General features: G+C 44.7%; 1 protein-coding gene across 4 annotated transcripts in view; it reads left to right on the top strand.

Annotated features, from left to right (window-relative positions):
• LOC100773575 (solute carrier family 35 member E2A) overlaps positions 1–17,559 on the top strand; it is a 31,677-nt gene extending 14,118 nt beyond the window's left edge. For 3 of the 4 annotated variants that reach the window (XM_027398556.2, XM_027398557.2, XM_027398558.2), the window contains 8 exons: positions 2,270–2,734; positions 2,916–3,051; positions 3,764–3,891; positions 6,394–6,514; positions 8,032–8,085; positions 8,547–8,619; positions 10,364–10,509; positions 13,133–17,559. In XM_027398556.2, the coding sequence (XP_027254357.1) occupies positions 2,416–2,734; positions 2,916–3,051; positions 3,764–3,891; positions 6,394–6,514; positions 8,032–8,085; positions 8,547–8,619; positions 10,364–10,509; positions 13,133–13,370 (1,215 nt within the window). In that variant the 5' untranslated portion in view covers positions 2,270–2,415 and the 3' untranslated portion in view covers positions 13,371–17,559. The remainder of the gene's footprint in view (positions 1–2,269; positions 2,735–2,915; positions 3,052–3,763; positions 3,892–6,393; positions 6,515–8,031; positions 8,086–8,546; positions 8,620–10,363; positions 10,510–13,132) is intronic. The other variant, XM_035439341.1, reaches the window with a different exon arrangement.
• The last annotated feature ends 199 nt before the right edge of the window (positions 17,560–17,758 follow it).

Here is a 17,758-nt window from a genome sequence, read left to right as displayed (position 1 = left end):
ATAGTAAAGTGCATAGGGTGAGGTCTTCACAGGCAGGCAGTGTATATATCCTTCAGTGTACATACAGAAGATTTGACATGAGTCAGGTACATGCAACCATGGAAGTATGCACTAAGGATCCTGGTGAGGTGGAAACCATGATATCCAGAAGGGCATGAGGCTAGATGCACAATCCAGAGCTAACACCTGCAGTGTGCCCCAAAAGAGGGCTGGGGAGGAGAGATGGCTTAGTGGTTGAGAACACTCTTGCACCAGGTGTTGGTGGTGCACGTCTTTAATCCCAGCACTTGGGAGGCAGAGGCAGGCGGATCTCTGTGAGTTAAAGGCCAACCTGGTCTCCAGAGCGAGTGCCAGGATAGGCTACAAAGCTACACAGAGAAACCCTGTCTCGAAACCCCCCCCCAAAAAAAAAGAATACTCTTGCAAGTCCTGATTTGGGTTCCCATCACCCACATGGTGGCTCACAGCCCCCTGTAACTCCAGTTCTAGGTTATCACACACCCTCTCCTGCAGGCATCAGGCACACACATGGTGCAAAAACATGCAGGCAAAGCACCCTTAAACATGAAGAGAAGAAGCCGGGCATTGGTGGCGCACACCTTTAATCCCGGAACTTGGGAGGCAGAGGCAGGCAGATCTCTGTGAGTTCAAGGCCAGCCTGGTCTCCAGAGCGAGTGCCAAGATAGGCTCCAAAGCTACGTAGAGAAACCCTGTCTCAAAAAACCAACGAAACAAACAAACAAACAAATAAATAAATGATTAAAAAAAAAAAACATGAAGGGGCTGGAGAGATGGCTCAGAGCGTAAGAGCATTGGCTGCTCTTCCAGAGGTCCTGAGTTCAATTCCCAGCAACCACATGGTGGCTCACAACCATCCATTATGAGATCTTGTGCCTTCTTCTGGTGTGCAGATATATATGGAAGCAGAATGTTGTATACATAATAAATAAATAAAATCTTTTTTAAAATGTTAAAAACATGAAGAGAAGAGAAGGGGCAGGGAAGAGGTGCCTTTTTAAAAAGGGTTGTAAGCGGCTCTGTTTAAGAGCAGCCAGTGCTCCAAACCACAGAAGCAGAACCCAGGAAGCCCAAGTGACAGGCTTTTAAAGCTTCTTTGGCAGTGGTGTTTCATTTTTTTGCTGTACTTTGTTTTTATCGTTTGTTTGAGTGCTGGAGCTCAAACCTCAGGCCTTGTGCCCGGTAGGCATGCACTCTACCAAAGACCCACATCCCCATTCTGGAGCCAAGTTTTGATGTCTTCTTTGTAAGGAAGTGATCTTGGTCCTCATGAGATCAAGCAGGTCAAAGACGAGCCCATCCTCAAAGCCAGAACTAGGAGAACTGGATGGTTTGGCTCTGCCTGAGGCTTTAAGAGCAGTAGACATCTCATTGTAGACATTGTAGCACAGGTCTGACCATCCTCAGGCCAAGCTTTAAACTGATGCAATCACTACAGTGTTTGTCTGGAAAATAGAAGAAATTGGTCCTGGGCCCTGGGCAAACCTTAAGCCAGGGTAACAGGTGGAGGTAGAGTATGACATGCCCATCCATCCACCAAGAAAAAAAATGGACCTAGGTAGCCACGATCTATGGATGATGAACCTCCAGAGGCTGTAAAGGGTGTGAAAGAGAAATTGAAAGAATATGAGAACAGGCCAATTTGAAATGGAAACAAATAGGCCTTTGATGAATTAAGAACTCAGTGTGGTGAATCAGCCCTTCAGTTAGGAGCAGATGGAAGCTCTGGATAATGTACCAAGGGAGTCTGTGGGAGGTGTGGAGAAGCAGCCAGGCATGAGAAGTTAGAGGGGAGCAGTGAGCTCCTTCTATTCTTAGGTGCTTTCTGGTCTCTGAAAGTGCTGGCAAGATGAAAGCAATGTCATCAGAGACCAGGAAGCAGAGGCACTCCAGGTCTGGGCTGAGCTGAGCCAATCGTGGAATAACCAGAGTGGGAAGAGGAAGAGGGCTGCCTCAGTGGGGTCTCCAGGGACAGCAACTATAATCCCTTTATGGCAAGATAGAAAACAAAACCAGGAGAATCTTTGGAAGGCAAGATAGGAAAAAGAGACAGGAGGACCCATGGGAGCTTGTGAACAGCTAGCTTACATAGGGGCAAACAAGGTGGAAGTCAGGACCCAAGATTGTCCTCTGACCACATATGTGTCTTCACTTAAACACTCAGGTGCACACATGCATCATACACAGAAGATTACAAAAGACTATAAGATGTTCAAAATTAGTAATGTGGTTTCTTTTCTTGACATTTTAGCCTTTGCTGAAGACAGGCATGTTGGAATCCACGTTCCTGAAGACCAGGACTCCTGCCTCCTCCTCCACCTGTGTCCCTTTGCCTGGGCCGTCAGTTTGATCCATGTGGTCTGTCCCTGAGATTCACTCCTCACAAGTGCCCTCAGCATGTCATCAGCAAAGTCCCAAGGACCGGAGGAGACAGTGCCAGACTGCGAGGAAGAACTGAAAGGAAAAACACTTCTCACCTGGGGCCCCCTTTTTGGTCACCGGAGTGAGAAGATTGTCTTTACCAAAGGTGATGGCAGTCCAGAGGAGAGCCTGCTCACCGTCACCATCACAGAGACTACTGTCATTGAGTCGGACTTGGGTGTGTGGAGTTCAAGGGCTCTCATCTACCTCACGCTGTGGTTCTTCTTCAGCTTTTGTACTCTGTTCCTCAACAAGTACATCCTGTCCCTGTTAGAGGGAGAACCCAGCATGTTAGGTAATGCCCCCTTGCCCAATGTGCACTCCTATGGCTCCCATGCTGAGTGGCCAGAGGCCACCAGGAGGGAGGGAAATGGCTAAAGGGACTTACCTAGATGAGTCTGGAATGAAGGGGGATGTTTGGTGCCCATGTGTGGGAAAGGAATGTTCTCAAAGTGGCCTCATGCCTCCCTTCCCAGGTGCTGTGCAAATGCTGTCAACGACATTAATTGGATGTGTTAAAATATTTGTTCCTTGCTGTTTATATCAACACAAAACCCGGCTCTCTTATCCACCCAATTTCATCATGACTATGCTCTTTGTGGGCCTCATGAGGTAAAAATGTGATAACCGTCTTTATTATTAATTATTGTTACTATTATAGATATAAAATATCTTTTTAATCCAGGTGTGGTGGTGAATGCCTTTAATCTCAGCACTCAGGAGGCAGAGGTCTCTGTGAGTTTGAGGCTAGCTTGGTCCACAAAGAGAGCTCCAGAGCTCCAGGACAGCCAGAGATACAGAGAAACCTTGTCTTGAAAAACAAAAATAACCAAACAAAAACCAAACAAACAAACAAACCAAAAAAGCTTTCTAGTTGCTAAGTGTGCAAACCCTATTGGAGGCCTTGACAATTAGTGTGTCAGTGTGTGTTCAGGGTACAGGATGTTCATAGGTCCATCCAGTTGTGGGGCATCCATCAGTTAGATTTCAGTTTTGCGGCCCTTAAAGCCACATGCATTCTCTCTCAGATTCTTATAAGGCAGCCAAAAAAAATAATTCAGCTGGGTGTAGTAGCATATGCTTTGATCCCAGCACCAGGGAAGCAGGAGCAGTCGGATGTCTGTGAATTTGAAGCCAGTTTGGTCTGCATAGTGAGTTCCTGTCTCCAAAAAAAGGGGGGGGGTAATTCAGTAATGGTTGGAAGGTGTTTGCCATCCTTGAGTGCAGCAGTGTTACCCTCACCTGTTGGGAAGAGGGCCCAGACGTACCTTGGGGTTTTATAAGCAGACAGGTCCCTTCTTATGCTGTCTTTTCTTGATTTCAGGTTTGCGACTGTGGTTTTGGGGCTGGTCAGCCTGAAGAATGTGGCAGTGTCCTTTGCTGAGACTGTGAAGAGCTCAGCTCCCATTTTCACTGTGATCATGTCTCGGATGATTCTGGGGGAGTACACAGGTAGGGACTCTCCTGGTCCTACCCTTTTCCCTGGGCTGGGCTTCCTCATCCTTTTTCCATTTGCACTGTCACCTACTGCCTATTATGTGCTGGGTCTTGTTCAGCTTTCCAGAGCTTCTCAGGGCAGTGAGCAGTCACAGACCCAAACCAACCAGTGCTCAGCTACTCGCTTGGAAAGTTTCCTTGGCAGCCAGATGTAGTCTCCTGTAGTCCTTTGAGCAAATGCTTCATCACGCTTGTTATATGCTGGGGCTGTTCTTGTGGGAGAATGAGGGGGTCAGAGGAGGATTGTACCTCTTGGCTTCCAGCTGGGTGGGGAGTGGAGTGGAAACTGGAAAATGAACATCAGGTGTATAACTCCAAGGGCTGATCCTTGACCCAAAGACAATAAGGCAATGCCCATGTTCATTGGTAAGGACTCCCTCTTTAGTGCACTGTGACTGCTTTGTGACTCTTTTTAAATTTTTATTTATATATATATATATATATTTTTGGGATAAGGTTTTCTTTGTGTAGCCCTGGCTGTCCTGAAACTTCCTCTGTAGACCAGGCTGGCCTCGAACTCACAGAGATCCGCCTGCCTCTGCCTCCCGAGTGCTGGGATTAAAGGCGTGCGCCACCAACACCCGGCTGAATTTTTTTTTAATTTTTAAAATTTTATGAGTATTTTGTTGACATGTATGTGTGTATACTGTTTGTATGTCTGGTGCTTGGTACCCAAGGGTTTTCTGAAGCTGGAGTTACAAATGGTTGTGAGCCACCATGTGAGTGTACAGAATCAAACCCAGGTCCTCTGCAAGAGCAGCCAATGCTCTGATCCACCGAGCTATCTCTTCAGTGCCCCTCTCCTACCAACCTTTTAAAAATCAGCATATTCTGGGCTAGAAAGGTGGCTCATTGGTTAAGAGCACTTGCTGCTCTTCTAGAGGACCCAAATTTAGTTCTCAGGATCCATCTTTGAGGCTCACAACTGCCTGCAGCTCCAGCTCCAGGAATGCAATACTCTATTCTGGCTGTTGCACACCTGCACACAAGTGGCACACATTCACATAGATACATACACATATATATCACATAATCAGTAGCCTGGTTATGTGTCACCATCTCCCCAAGAGGCATTTGATCATTGTGTGGTTGCTAAGAATCTTAGTGGCCTGGGATGGAAATCAGACCCAGGAACAGTCTGAAAAATGCCCAGAAGCAAAGTCAGATAAAGTGGTATATATCCGTTCTCTCTGGAATTTTATACGTGTTGTGCACCATTTAAATGAAAATTACCCAAGAGATAGAGGGTAAGGCCAACCATTGCAAAGCCAAGAAGGAGCTTGTCTGGTAAGATTTTCTCAAGATGGATCTAAGTATCCTTTCCTGAGCTTGGTCCTTTGGGCTCAGGAATCATTCAGTTCCTTGATTACTTCCTAGAGTTCAAGTCCCTGCACTGGGCCTTGCCAGTCTGTTCTGAGACAGAAGCCATTTCTTGTGAAATTAGACTGAACTGAAGCTGGGCGTTGGTGGCGCACGCCTTTAATCCCAGCACTCGGGAGGCAGAGGCAGGCGGATCTCTGAGTTCGAGGCCAGTGTGGTCTCCAGAGCGAGTGCCAGGATAGGCTCCAAAGCTACACAGAAAAACCCTGTCTCAAAAAAAAAAAAAAAAAAAAATTAGACTGAACTGATCATAGGACTGTGACTGTTACTTCTGATGAACATAAAGGTCACGTGTGAAAGAAGTCCTGTGTGTAAACTTAAAAAGGTTCTGAGTAGTACCTGGTGTCATTTCCAAAAATTAATATAGGTGGGAAATGTGATTTGCATTTCAGTGGATAGATTTTTTAAATTAAGTATTGGTGTGTGTGTGTGTGTGTATGCCATGTGTGTGGGTGCCTGCAGAGGCCAGAAGAAAGTATCAAATCCCCTGTCACTTAGTCACAGGCAGTGATAAGCCCAAAATAAATGCTGAGATCTAAACTGGGGTCCTCCAGAAGATCAGCAAGTAGTCTCCAGTGCTGAGCCATCACTCCAGCCCCTAAATGGGTGTTTTAATCTATTTATAGTAATGTTTCGTTTTGTTTTTTGAGATAGAGTTTTTTTTGTGTGTAGACCTGGCTGTCCTGGAACGCGCTCTGTAGACCAGACTGGCCTCAAACTCAGATCCATCTGCCTCTGCCTCCTAAATGCTGGGGTCAAAGTTGTGTGCCACCACACCTGGCTTGTTTGTTTGGTTTGTGTTTGGTGGTTGTTGTGGAGGCACGGATCATGATTCACACAGGTGGGGGTGGGGTGGATATCTTACTACAGGTTGTTGTTCTTTTCCAAAAAGAAATAAACCGTAGGAGCCAGCAGTGGGTAAAGGAGCCTGCTGCTGAGGTTGACAGAACAAGTTCAATTCCTAGGACCTAATGGTGGAAAGAGGAACTGTCTCCCACAGGTTTTCCTCTGACCTGCATGTGTGTGCTGGCCTGTGTGCACCCACATGTATGCACACTCCTATTTTGTTCTTGCCAGGGCTGTTGGTCAACCTGTCTCTTATCCCAGTCATGGGAGGACTAGCGTTGTGCACCGCCACTGAGATAAGCTTCAACATCCTGGGGTTTTCGGCTGCATTATCCACCAATATCATGGATTGGTGAGTTACAGATCACAAGGGGAAATGATGGAGACATTACTTAAGAAGTGCATGTTTTGCTTCATCTGCATCCACGGGTGTTCAAATCCAAACTAGCTCAGCCTCACTTCTGTGACTCAGAGCCAGGCTCCACTGTCCTGCCTTTTCTCAAGAAGTACAACAGTAAGTTCCAGATCAGATGCATTTTCTCTAAACAAAGCTGGGAATTGATGATGTGTAGTCCTGATTCTTAACATACTAACTAGAGGGATGTGGTTACAGAGTCAGGGTAATTTGATAATCAGTGTGCTAACTAGACTGGTACACAAGCCTGTAATCTCAGCAGAAGCAGGGGAATTGCTGTGAGCAACAGGCCATTCAGGGTTATAGAGTGAGACATTACCTTAAACAACAACAACAACCACAGTGAGATCTTCTGATCTTCACATATGTACCATGGCATTCATGCACACATTCACATATATGTGTGCCTTCCTGTGTGCCCCCCCACTTTCTGTGTGTGTGTGTGTTAAACTATAGGATAAACCTGGTAACTAATATGCTAATTTTAAGAAGAATGTTGTTGTCTGATGAAAAATACAAGCTTAATCATGTCACATGATCAAGCTAAATAAAACCAAGGAAGAAGCCAGAGACCATCTTTCAAGGCTATAAAGCCAGGCTACTGGATCAATTTTTCTCTTCCTGGCTGAGTCTCTCAGGCAGATGCCAGTCATATGGGGGAAATGTTGGGTTAGTATGTTAGTCATACTCTCTGCTGAGGGACAGATGTCATATTCCAGTCCTGTTTCTTTTTGGTTTTTCGAGACAGGGTTTCTCTGTGGCTTTGGAAACTGTCCTGGAACTAGCTCTTGTAGACCAGCCTGGTCTCAAACTAACAGTGATCTGCCTGCCTCTGCCTCCCGAGTGCTGGGATTAAAGGCTTGCATCACGTATACCTGAGGCCTTCAGAGGCACCAGCACCCTCTATATTTATCTTCATTATATATGTATGAGTGTTGCCTGCATGTGTGTGTGTGTCACATGTACCTGAGACCTTCAGAGGCCATGGAGGTCAGAAGAGGATGGTGGATCCCCTGGCCCTTGAGCTTTGGAAGGTTGTGAGCCATCACTTCAGTTCTATGAACCAAACCTGTGTCCTCCTGTAAGAACAAGTGCTCTTAACCACTGAGCCATCTCTCCAGCCTTCTTTACAGGTTTTGAACAGGGTCCCACATAGCCCAGGCTGTCTTTGAACTCGTGTATCTGAAGATGACTTTTAACTCCTAATCTTCCTTCCTGCACTTCCCATGTTTGGCCTTTCAAAGCATGCAGTGCAAAACCATCATGGCCCTGTGATGTTTGAGATGGCAGGGACAATAGGCACAGTTGTACTTCTCAGTGAGATGATGACTGGACACAGCTAGTACAGGACTGGCCTCAGGCATGTCAGTGCCTGAGGCTGTTCACCTTTGCAGCCCCTGTCGTCATCACCCCATTCACTAACTGAAATGTTTAACATCTTCTCTTTGTTCTAGTTTGCAGAATGTTTTCTCGAAAAAGCTTCTCAGTGGGGACAAATACAGGTTCTCGTGAGTATCTCCAGGAAGAGGGTTTATGTTTTCTATTTTCTGCAGTGGTGGTGGTGGCAGTAATGGCAGGGGGTGGCTAGGGGGAGTTAAGACAACTCTATGTAGTCCTGGCTGTTCTACCACTCCCTATATAGCCTTCCTCTGCCTCACAAGGTCTGGGATCAAAGGTGTGCACTACCATCCAGCATTGAATATCATTTCATGAGGCCCAGCAGGACTTTGGTCATTTTACAACTCTGAATAATCCCTGAGAGCTGAACTCACTTGGTTTGAGTGGCTTTGTTTCCTAACTTACTCCTCAGACTACCAAACAGCCAGTTGAGGTCATGGGGACCCTTTCATCCTTGTCATTGTAGGAGACATTTCTAGATTGCTGATTCTTTAGCGTTTTCTTTGCTCAAAATGCATGGGTGGCAGCCTTGACAGTTTTGGGAAAGGTCAAGTATTTTCTGTCCTTTCAGGGCCCCGGAGCTGCAATTTTATACCAGTGCTGCTGCTGTGGCCTTGCTGATTCCAGCATGGACCTTCTTCATGGTGGGTTTCCAGCTGGCACCCACCACACTGGGGCCACTGCTTCCCTTTGACAGTTCAGGATAAGGGTGGGTGGCTAAATTTTAGTTTTGTGTTAGGGATTTTAGGCTCAATTGATCTTTTATTGTGGAAATGGTATTTGCCCGCTATACAATAGTCAATAGAGTTTTTAGTTGTTGTTGTGAAACAGGGTCTCATTATGTAGCCCTGACTGGCCTGAAACTTGCTGTGTAGACCAGGTTAGCCTCAAACTTACATAGATCTACCTGCCTCAGCTTCACCACACCCACCTAAGTCAACAGTTTTATTTTTGAAACCAAACTGAGAGGATTCCCCCCACCTTTAGCCCTTTCTCTGAGTTGCCATGTAGTGAGCTTGTGGTTACAGATATACTCCCGACACATTTCCTGGAGCCCCTCAGTTTATGGAAGTATGTGTCTGCGTAAATCTTTTTCCTTAAAACATGTCGCACTGGGAAGTCTATAGCGATTATGCTGTGGGTCATAGCTTTACCTTGCCCCACAGTTCCATGGCAAATAGGGGTATGTCTTTATAATATAGTCTTGGAACTGGAATGGTCTGTTGAAACAGTTTATGTTCCCACTAACAGTATATCCACAGGATTTCCAGTGTCTTAAGATCCTTACTAATGAGGGCTTTTGTTTCTTTGTTTTTTCTTACAAACAAACAAACAGGATCTCATTTTGTAGCTCAGGCTGGCCTAGAACTCACTATATATCCCAGTTGGTCTCAAGTTGTTGGCAGTCGTCACCTCAATCTCTCAAATGCTAAGATTGCAGGCCCAGTTTGGCCTAAAACTCACAGTGCAGCACAGCCTGGCTTTTAACTGCTGGCAATCCCCTTGCCTCAGTTTTTCAAGGGTTAGGATTTCAGACCTGAAGCTACCTCCACCTCCCCAAAACGTTTCTATTTACCTGATTTTTGATAAGATAGTGAAACACCTGAAGTGTCTACATGGAGGTCAGAGGACAACTTTGGGAGCCAGTCCTTGCTTTGTACCTTATCTGCAAGCCAAATCTTCCAAGTTTCTGAGAATTCGCTTGTCTCTGCCTCCCATCTTACAATAGGAGCAGTGGGGTTACAGACATGTACTGCCACGTTACCATGTTTAGCTGTACATATGTTCTGGGGATCTGAAGTTGAGTTTTTTTTTTTAATTTTTTTTTTTTATTTATTATGTATACAATGTTCTGCATGCGTGTATGCCTGCATGCCAGAAGAGGGCACCAGAGCTCATTACAGATGGTTGTGAGCCACCATGTGGTTGCTAGGAATTGAACTCAGGACCTCTGGAAGAGCAGTCAGTGCTCTTAACCTCTGAGCCATCTCTCCAGCCCTGAAGTTGAGTTTTTATGCTTGTATTCCAAGTGCTTTACTTACTGAGGCATTTCCCCAGCCCCACCCCCACTCCTGACTCCTTTTGAGATAAGATCTCAAGTAACCCAGGTTGGCCTCAGATTTGCTGTTTATCTCAGACTGTTCAGATCCTCCTGTCCCTACCTCTTAAATGCTGGGACTCTAGGCATGTAGCACTGTGCCTAGCCTACGCTGGAAGTATTAATAAATGTGGTACAGTGCTGTCTGTTAAAGAGGCCCTCAGTGCTCCAAGTGTTACTGCTTTTCAGTAACTGGGTCCCCGTGACATCATATCTTCTCAGAAGCGATGACAGGCCAGACACAGCAGGGAGACACAAGCCAGAAGAATGTCCTTTTGTTTTGGCCATAGGATGTCCCCGTGATTGGCAGGAGTGGGAAGAGCTTCAGCTACAGCCAGGACATCGTGCTGCTGCTGCTGACAGATGGCGCCTTGTTTCACCTTCAGAGTGTCACTGCATATGCCCTCATGGGAAAGATCTCCCCTGTGACTTTCAGGTGAACGGAACATTTTTTTTAGGAGACATGGAAGATGTTTGAAGTTCTCTTCTGTAGTGATAGCTGATGGCACATTATGGTTCCTTTGATATTTTGTACCTCACTACATGACATAGATTTTCAGGGAACTTTCTCCTAGAAATCTTTGTTGCAGAATTTTTTTCTGAGATTCTTTGGTACTTTTTCTGTATAGAACAGAGCTGTCAGAGTTGTCTAGATAATGGGTTGTTCTGTTTGTGGTGTCCCAAACAGGAGCTAGTGCTCACATGTTGTTCCTGAGCTCTGAATGTGGGAATACAATGACAAAAGAGTTCTTTCTCTGGTTGATTTTAATCAGTTCACTCCCTGGCTGTCCTGGAACTCACTCTGTAGACCAGGCTAGCCTTGAACTCAGAGATCCACTTGCTTCTGCCTCCCAAGTGCTGGGATTAAAGGGGAAAAAGTCTGTACAAATTCAATATAGGCTCAGCTTTTCCCCAAATATTTCTGTCTATGGTTGATTTCCTCCAGGCATGTCTAACCCATAGCCCCAATTGTTCTCATCATAGAAAGTTCAAAAGGGCAGAAAGTATAAAAATTAAGTTATCCATAATCCCAACCCAACAGAACAAAAGTCCAGGCATTCTACTGGGTACTAATGTGTGTGGGGGCCAGTTTCACTTACCAAATTATAGCATCTTAGAGTTGTTTTTCCCATCAGGTCTGTAAAGATCTTGGCACTTCTGTTAATAGAAGAGCAAGATGAAGTTTTTGTTTTGTTTTGTTTTGTTGTTTATTGAGACAGGGTTTTGTTTTGTTTTGTTTTGCCCCAAGACAGGGTTTCTCTGTGTAGCTTTGGAGTCTATCCTGACACTCGCTCTGTAGACCAGGCTGGCCTCGAACTCACAGAGATCCGCTTGCCTCTGCCTCCCAAGTGCGCCACCAATGCCCGGCTAAGATGAAGTATTTAGGGGCAAATGTCACAGTATTGGTGGGAGTAGTGGTCTGGCAGTGGTGGCACAGTACTCAGAAGCCTGAAGCAAGAGAATGGGTTTTTTTGTTGTTGTTTTTTAAAGATTTTATTTATTATGTATACAACATTCTGCTTCCGTGTATATCTGCACACCAGAAGAGGGCACCAGATGGTTGTGAACCACCATGTGGTTGCTGGGAATTGAACTCAGGACCTCTGGAAGAGCAGTCGGCACTCTTAACCTCTGAGCCATCTCTCCAGCCTCAGAAAGAGAATAGTTAGAGGCAAGAGCAAGATCCATGGTGAGAACTGTCCCTTCCCACACCACAATATCTCCAGTTGGCTTTAAAATATTTCAGTCCAGGAGCTGGAAATTGGCCCAGTAGTTAAGAGTGCTTACTGGCTCTTAAAGAGGACCAGGGTTCAGTTCAGAGCACCTGCATGGCAGTTCACAACCTTGTGTAACTCTAGCTCCAGGGGAATCCAACACCTCTTCTGACCTATGTGGGCACTGCACATACATGATGCATATACATATCTCGGGCACATATACACAATAAAATAAACATTTTAGCTCAAGTAAATAATGAGACAGGCATTGTAGCACACTTACATAATTTCAGCATTCAGGAGGCTAATGCAGGAGGAGCACTGCAAGTTCAAGGCCAGATTAGGGCATCTCAAAACACTAAGACAAGGAGCTAGAGAGATGGCTTAGAGGTTAAGAGCACTTGGCACTTGTTTCTCTTGCAGAAGTCTTGTTTTTGATTCCCAGCACCCACATGATGATTCACAATCATCCATAACTCCATTTCCAGGGAATCTAATTCCCTCTTCTGTCTTCTGTGAGCAACAAGTATTCATGTGGTACATATACAGACATTCAGGCAAAACACTCACACAAAAAAGTGAAAAAATAATGTTTTTAAAAAGGGAAAAACAACTAAGGCCAAATTGGGTATGATAATGCACACTTACAATCCCAGTACTTAGGAGACATCGGTAGGATTGGTAATGCAAAACCAGCCTCATCTATTTAGAGAGTTAGATGTTGGCCTGGGCTACAAAGGAAGTAAGGAATGAACGAAGGAAGGAGGAAAGAAGGAAGGAAGGAAGCTCAAGATAATGTGACAAAATGCCACTCATCAAGTCCAGGTGGTGGGGATATGCCACAGCGTTTTTCTACTTTTCTGTTTGAGGTTTTTCTTTTAAGTTTATTTATTTAATATGTATGGGTTTATTGTCTGCATGTATGTGTGTACATCATATGCATGCTTAGAGCCAGAAGAGGGCATTGGATTCCCTGGGACTGGAGTTATAGACAGTTGTGAGCCACCATCTAGGTGCTGGGAACCAAACCCAGGTTCTCTGAAGGAGCCACTGCTCTGACCTGTTGAGTCATTTCTTCAGCCCCTGTTTTGAGATTTTTTTTTCATTAAAAAGAATAAACCTGAGAAATAAAATAACAATGTTTCAGGCAACCCCCCAAATGCTCCCTGTGCTAGGCACCTCATCCATGTCCCCCTTGGGGCCAATACCCTGGATGGACAACACAGCGGTGGTTCATTGTATAACAATTGTTAGTCACAGCCAACAGCAGGCTACACTCTGTGTGGGTCTGTGTGGGTGTGAACCCAGAGCCTGACTGTTTTCTCTGCTCTGTTGCTATAGTGTCGCCAGCACTGTGAAGCACGCCTTGTCTATCTGGCTCAGCATCATTGTTTTTGGCAACAAAATCACCAGCCTGTCTGCCATCGGCACTATCCTTGTCACAATGGGTGTCTTGCTCTACAACAAGGCCAGGCAGTATCAGCAAGAGACCATGCAGAGTCTGGCCACAGCCACTAGCCGGGGCCCAGAGGATGATACAGAGTCACTGGTTCCCCTGGACTCTAGACAACACCACTGAGTTCCTTCTAATACTGTGTCCCCCAGAAACCAGGCCTAGACTGTCCTCCTGCACTATATGCTAGAATAGAGAAGCAGACTATGTGGGCTCTTGCTCCTCACTGGACATCAGATGGGGAGTCTGGGGATCAGCTTCTGCCTGACAAAACCCTGCAAGAGGAAGCAAATGGCCTGCAGCTACTCTGGCACATTGCCCAGGCTGCAATTGGGCCAATGACTCAGTGGGGCCAACTGTGGAATAAGCATAGGTTCCAGGACCAACATGAGTTGCTCTCTGCTTGATGCCATCCAGGAGACCTCAACTTTCCTGTGCCCACCACCAACACAGGCCCTGAAGCCTCCTGGTTCCTGACAGTCTGTGGAACAGAAATCCTAGATGCCAATGACTCTAGCATGGAGCCACAAAACGCCGGGAAACTGGAGTGGCAGACAGAACAGAGACACGTGTCTCCTTCCACAGAGGGACAGTGCTTGTGTGAAGGGAAAGTCTTCCTTTTTTGGCCTGTGCTACATAAGCTACCCCACTCCAGGTTTGCTGTCCCAAGTTTCTGCTACTCGTTTAGTGATTTCTCCAACTCTGAGAAGTTAGGGACAAATCTCTAACTGAAACTGGCACCCTGGAGTTCTCCATCTTGAGTATGATGCGTGTGAAACAGGCTGTTCCAAATGGCACAGTTGACCACCCCAGGTGGGTGACAGGGAAGTTTAGCAGAGCATTTGAGTGTCTACAGGTTATGCTGCATCTAAAGTGACACTGATTTTTAACAAAGCAGATGCCTGTGGAAGCTTCTGGAGTGTCTGCATGTAAGGTGAATCAAAGTCTACACATACAGCTGGCTCTTCCCAGGGATCATATATGGCACTTCCTGGGCCACCAGGTTCCCAGAGCCTTTCCGTCCTCCCAGGGACACTAGTGTCAGAGTTAAGGGGGAACAGTGTGGGGACTTAAGTACAAGATGCTGAGATTCTACCTTGTTCATCATTTCATGGGTGCTGATGTGCAATCCATGACCAGCCAATCTTTACGACTCTCTCCATTAACCCAAACTCTGAGACTTATGAACTGTAGTCAAGGCACATCTAGTTCCAAGTCTCACTTCTCCCTGCTCTACATCTTCAGTGCCCATGGCAGTTCACTGGTTTTCAAGTTAGCTTCTTGCCTGGAAAATATGAAAATAGCCCCTTGAAGAGATAGATTGAGGTGAAAAAAAAAAAGAGCAATAATTATGTCTACATTTTATTTACTTGAAAAAGTTTGTTATGATGGATCAAAATGAGGCCTTTTAATCTGCAAGCCACCTTTGAAAAGAAGCTGACCTGTGTTCTGGACACAGGCTAGGTGTGTCTCCCCTGTGCTAAGTAAAGTCGCCTCCACTGTGAAGGGTTTTCTCGTTTGACTTTGCTTAGATTTCTAGTTACTTCCTCTTTGCTTTTCCCAAAATAAACACCCAGTGGAGGGCAGATGATGGATGTTGGATTAATCTGTACATCAGGCCTGTCTACTCAAGAATCTGGCTGTGGAGCTGCTGACACACACAGAAGGGCACATGGTTGTGGACATTGGTTGGAAGATCGCTCTGGCCTTCCTACAGACCTTGTCTAATTATGCTCAGAGCTCCAAATGAGTGGATTCTGAGTAGTGTTTGGAATTTCTGTCTCTGTGTCCCATGTGGAATTAGGAAATGACCCACTGTGACTTGCTTTGGCTACCCCTCCCCCACTTTACCAGCCCCTCAGCCTGTTTTGATTTTCTAAGTTTGTGGACTAGAAACAAAAACAAAGATTTTCTTAAAGCTGCTTTTGAGGTTTGTCCTCATTGTAGACAGAAAGATCATGGAATCTGTTCCAAAGCCAGCACCATGATCCTGTCCTGCTTTACATTCCATCTATGTCCTTTCCACACACAGCCACTTCTTCCAGCATTTCCAGGACAGGCATGGGTTGAGAGTCCTGGAATGGCCCTGCTTGGCCATTTGTTATGACCATACCATCACAATATTTTTTTTATTAACTTTTGTCAGTACTTTTATAGACTACTATGTTCTTCAACAATTGTTGCTGATGTACATGCAGAAATATCGACACCAGGTGTCATTACTTGTCTTGGATTACTTCTTCCTGAGTCTGTGTCATTGTCTGGTCTGTTGTAAAGAAAACACTGGCTGGACCTACTGAGCCAGCCATCTGCTAACTCATTACACCCATAGTTAAGAGATATACTGATTTATAATTTCAGAACACTTCTTGGGCTCGAGAATGTCTCAGTGGTTAAGAACTAGTAGTGCTCTTGCTAAGGACCCATGTTCAGTTCCCAGAACTCATGTAGAGTGCTTCAGAACTGCATGTAACTCCAACTTTAGTGATTCCGATTCCTCTGGCTTCTGTGGGTATCTGTACCCGTATACACACATACATGTGCACACATAATTTAAAAATACATTTAAAACAACATCCATGGCTTTGGGGTATAGCTTAGTGGTACATCACTGTTATTCATTGTGAAGCCCTTGGATTGGGCCCTAGCAGCAACATGGAATAGAGGGATGAAGGAAAGACAACAAAACCCCCAAAACTTCCACTATTAAAAGGCATAGAACATAGATGTCTTGTTCTGTTTGCTTTTAAAATTGGGCTTGGTGGCATTGGGAAGGCATTAGAATATGCCTAATATGATTTCAACACCAATTTAGGCTATATATTGAGACCCTGTTTCAAAAAAACAAACAAAAACCAAAAACAACAACAAAAAAACCCTTTTTCTGATGGTTGTAATTTCTTGCATATCAGCACTATAATCTGTCTGCCCTAAAAGTTGAGAGTATTACTGTGCAATCCAAAATGTGTTTTAATCAGCGAAAAATAAAAATGATGAACCAGAGATTAAAGAGGATAAAGCATACAAGGAAATCAGTCAACTAAACTTCACTTCCTGCCTTTAAAACATGACAAAAAAAGTGGCTCTGTGACCCTGCTCTCTTGATGGTCACTTTGCTTAGTGGAGACAGTAAATGCTCAGCACAATCTTTCAATTCTATCCAAGTGATATCTTCTAGAACCTGAAGCATTTAGTTTCCTAACATTGAAAAAGATGTTACTAGGGAAGGGAAACCATGCCAGTTATTTCTGAGTTTCCCTATTTAGCCATAATGTCCTTGAAGTCCTTGAATTCCACAGCCTTCTACTTCAGCCTTCTTAGTACTGAGATTACAAGCATGTGTCACACCTCTCCAGTTTTTTTCAATTGTCTTTGAGTAATAATCTGATATTTTCCCCCCTCAAAACAGAAAGATATGGCCCACCTATGAGAGTTCTCTTCATCTCTCTTGTGTGTGTGTGTTAGGGATATAATTAAGGGATTCAGGAATGCTAGGCTGTTGCTCTTTCTATGAGCTATACCCCCAGCCTGTTTTATTAGTTTTATGAATGTTTTGGGTCTCCCCATGAACTAGAACAGAAACCTGAGGCCATGCTAATTGTGGACAAACAGTACCAACCACAATTCAGACTGTAGTAGATTTTTGTTTTGTGTTGGTTTTTGAGACAGGGTTTCTCTGTGGCTTCGGATGCTGTCCTGGAACTAACTCTTATAGACCATGCTGGTCTTGAACTCACAGAGATCAGCCTGCTTCTGCCTCCCAAGTGCTGGGGTTAAAGGTGTGCGCCACCACTGCCTGGTAAGTGTAGTAGATTTTAACTTCAGTGTTTCCTAAGTATGTTTCCCACGTTTCTTGGGGGTCTCTGACTCTGAGTTAGGTGGCTTTTGGACCCTTGCTCACATGTCCAAGTTTAGTTTGAAAACAATCCAATTGGCAAATTGTGTGCTTATGTTTTTCTGTTTGTTTGCTTGGTCTTTAGTTTCCATTTCTGGAACTCAAACTGCACTAAATAGTTGTGAATCTGTATCTGTTCAAGTAGTGTTGGCACTTTGGAAAAGGCCAGAGTTTAAGGTGGTAAGTCCCACATAAAAAAAAAAAAAAAAACTTGATAACATATTGGTAATCGTCTACATCAAAGCCAAGTCATAACTGTTTTACACCAAACAGTACTAGTGAACTAAAATGTATCATAAAATGTATAATGTTTTCTATTTCACCTATTTCAGTATTTCAGTAATTAGATTAATGCCTCCTAAAAAGAATTGTGTAAAATATATCAGTGAGTCATCTAATAAATTGATATTGTGTATTTAACCCTGTGAAAGCGTCATTTCTTTTATCTAAGCCACCAATAGTTTTGTGAAAGAAAATGTGAAATGTGTCATTGTTTTCTTTGCGGGGATGGGAGTTCGAGACAAGGTTTCACTCTGTGTGATCATCCTGAAACTCACTGTAGTCCTCAAACTCACAGAGATTTGCCTAACTGCCTCCAACAGTGTTGGAACTGAAACGG

The sequence above is a fragment of the Cricetulus griseus genome, chromosome 2, assembly GCF_003668045.3.
Source record: "Cricetulus griseus strain 17A/GY chromosome 2, alternate assembly CriGri-PICRH-1.0, whole genome shotgun sequence".
In the NCBI taxonomy this organism is placed as follows: Eukaryota; Metazoa; Chordata; class Mammalia; order Rodentia; family Cricetidae; genus Cricetulus; species Cricetulus griseus.
Note: the sequence above shows the minus strand (reverse complement) of the source record. Positions and strands in the feature narration are given on the sequence as shown.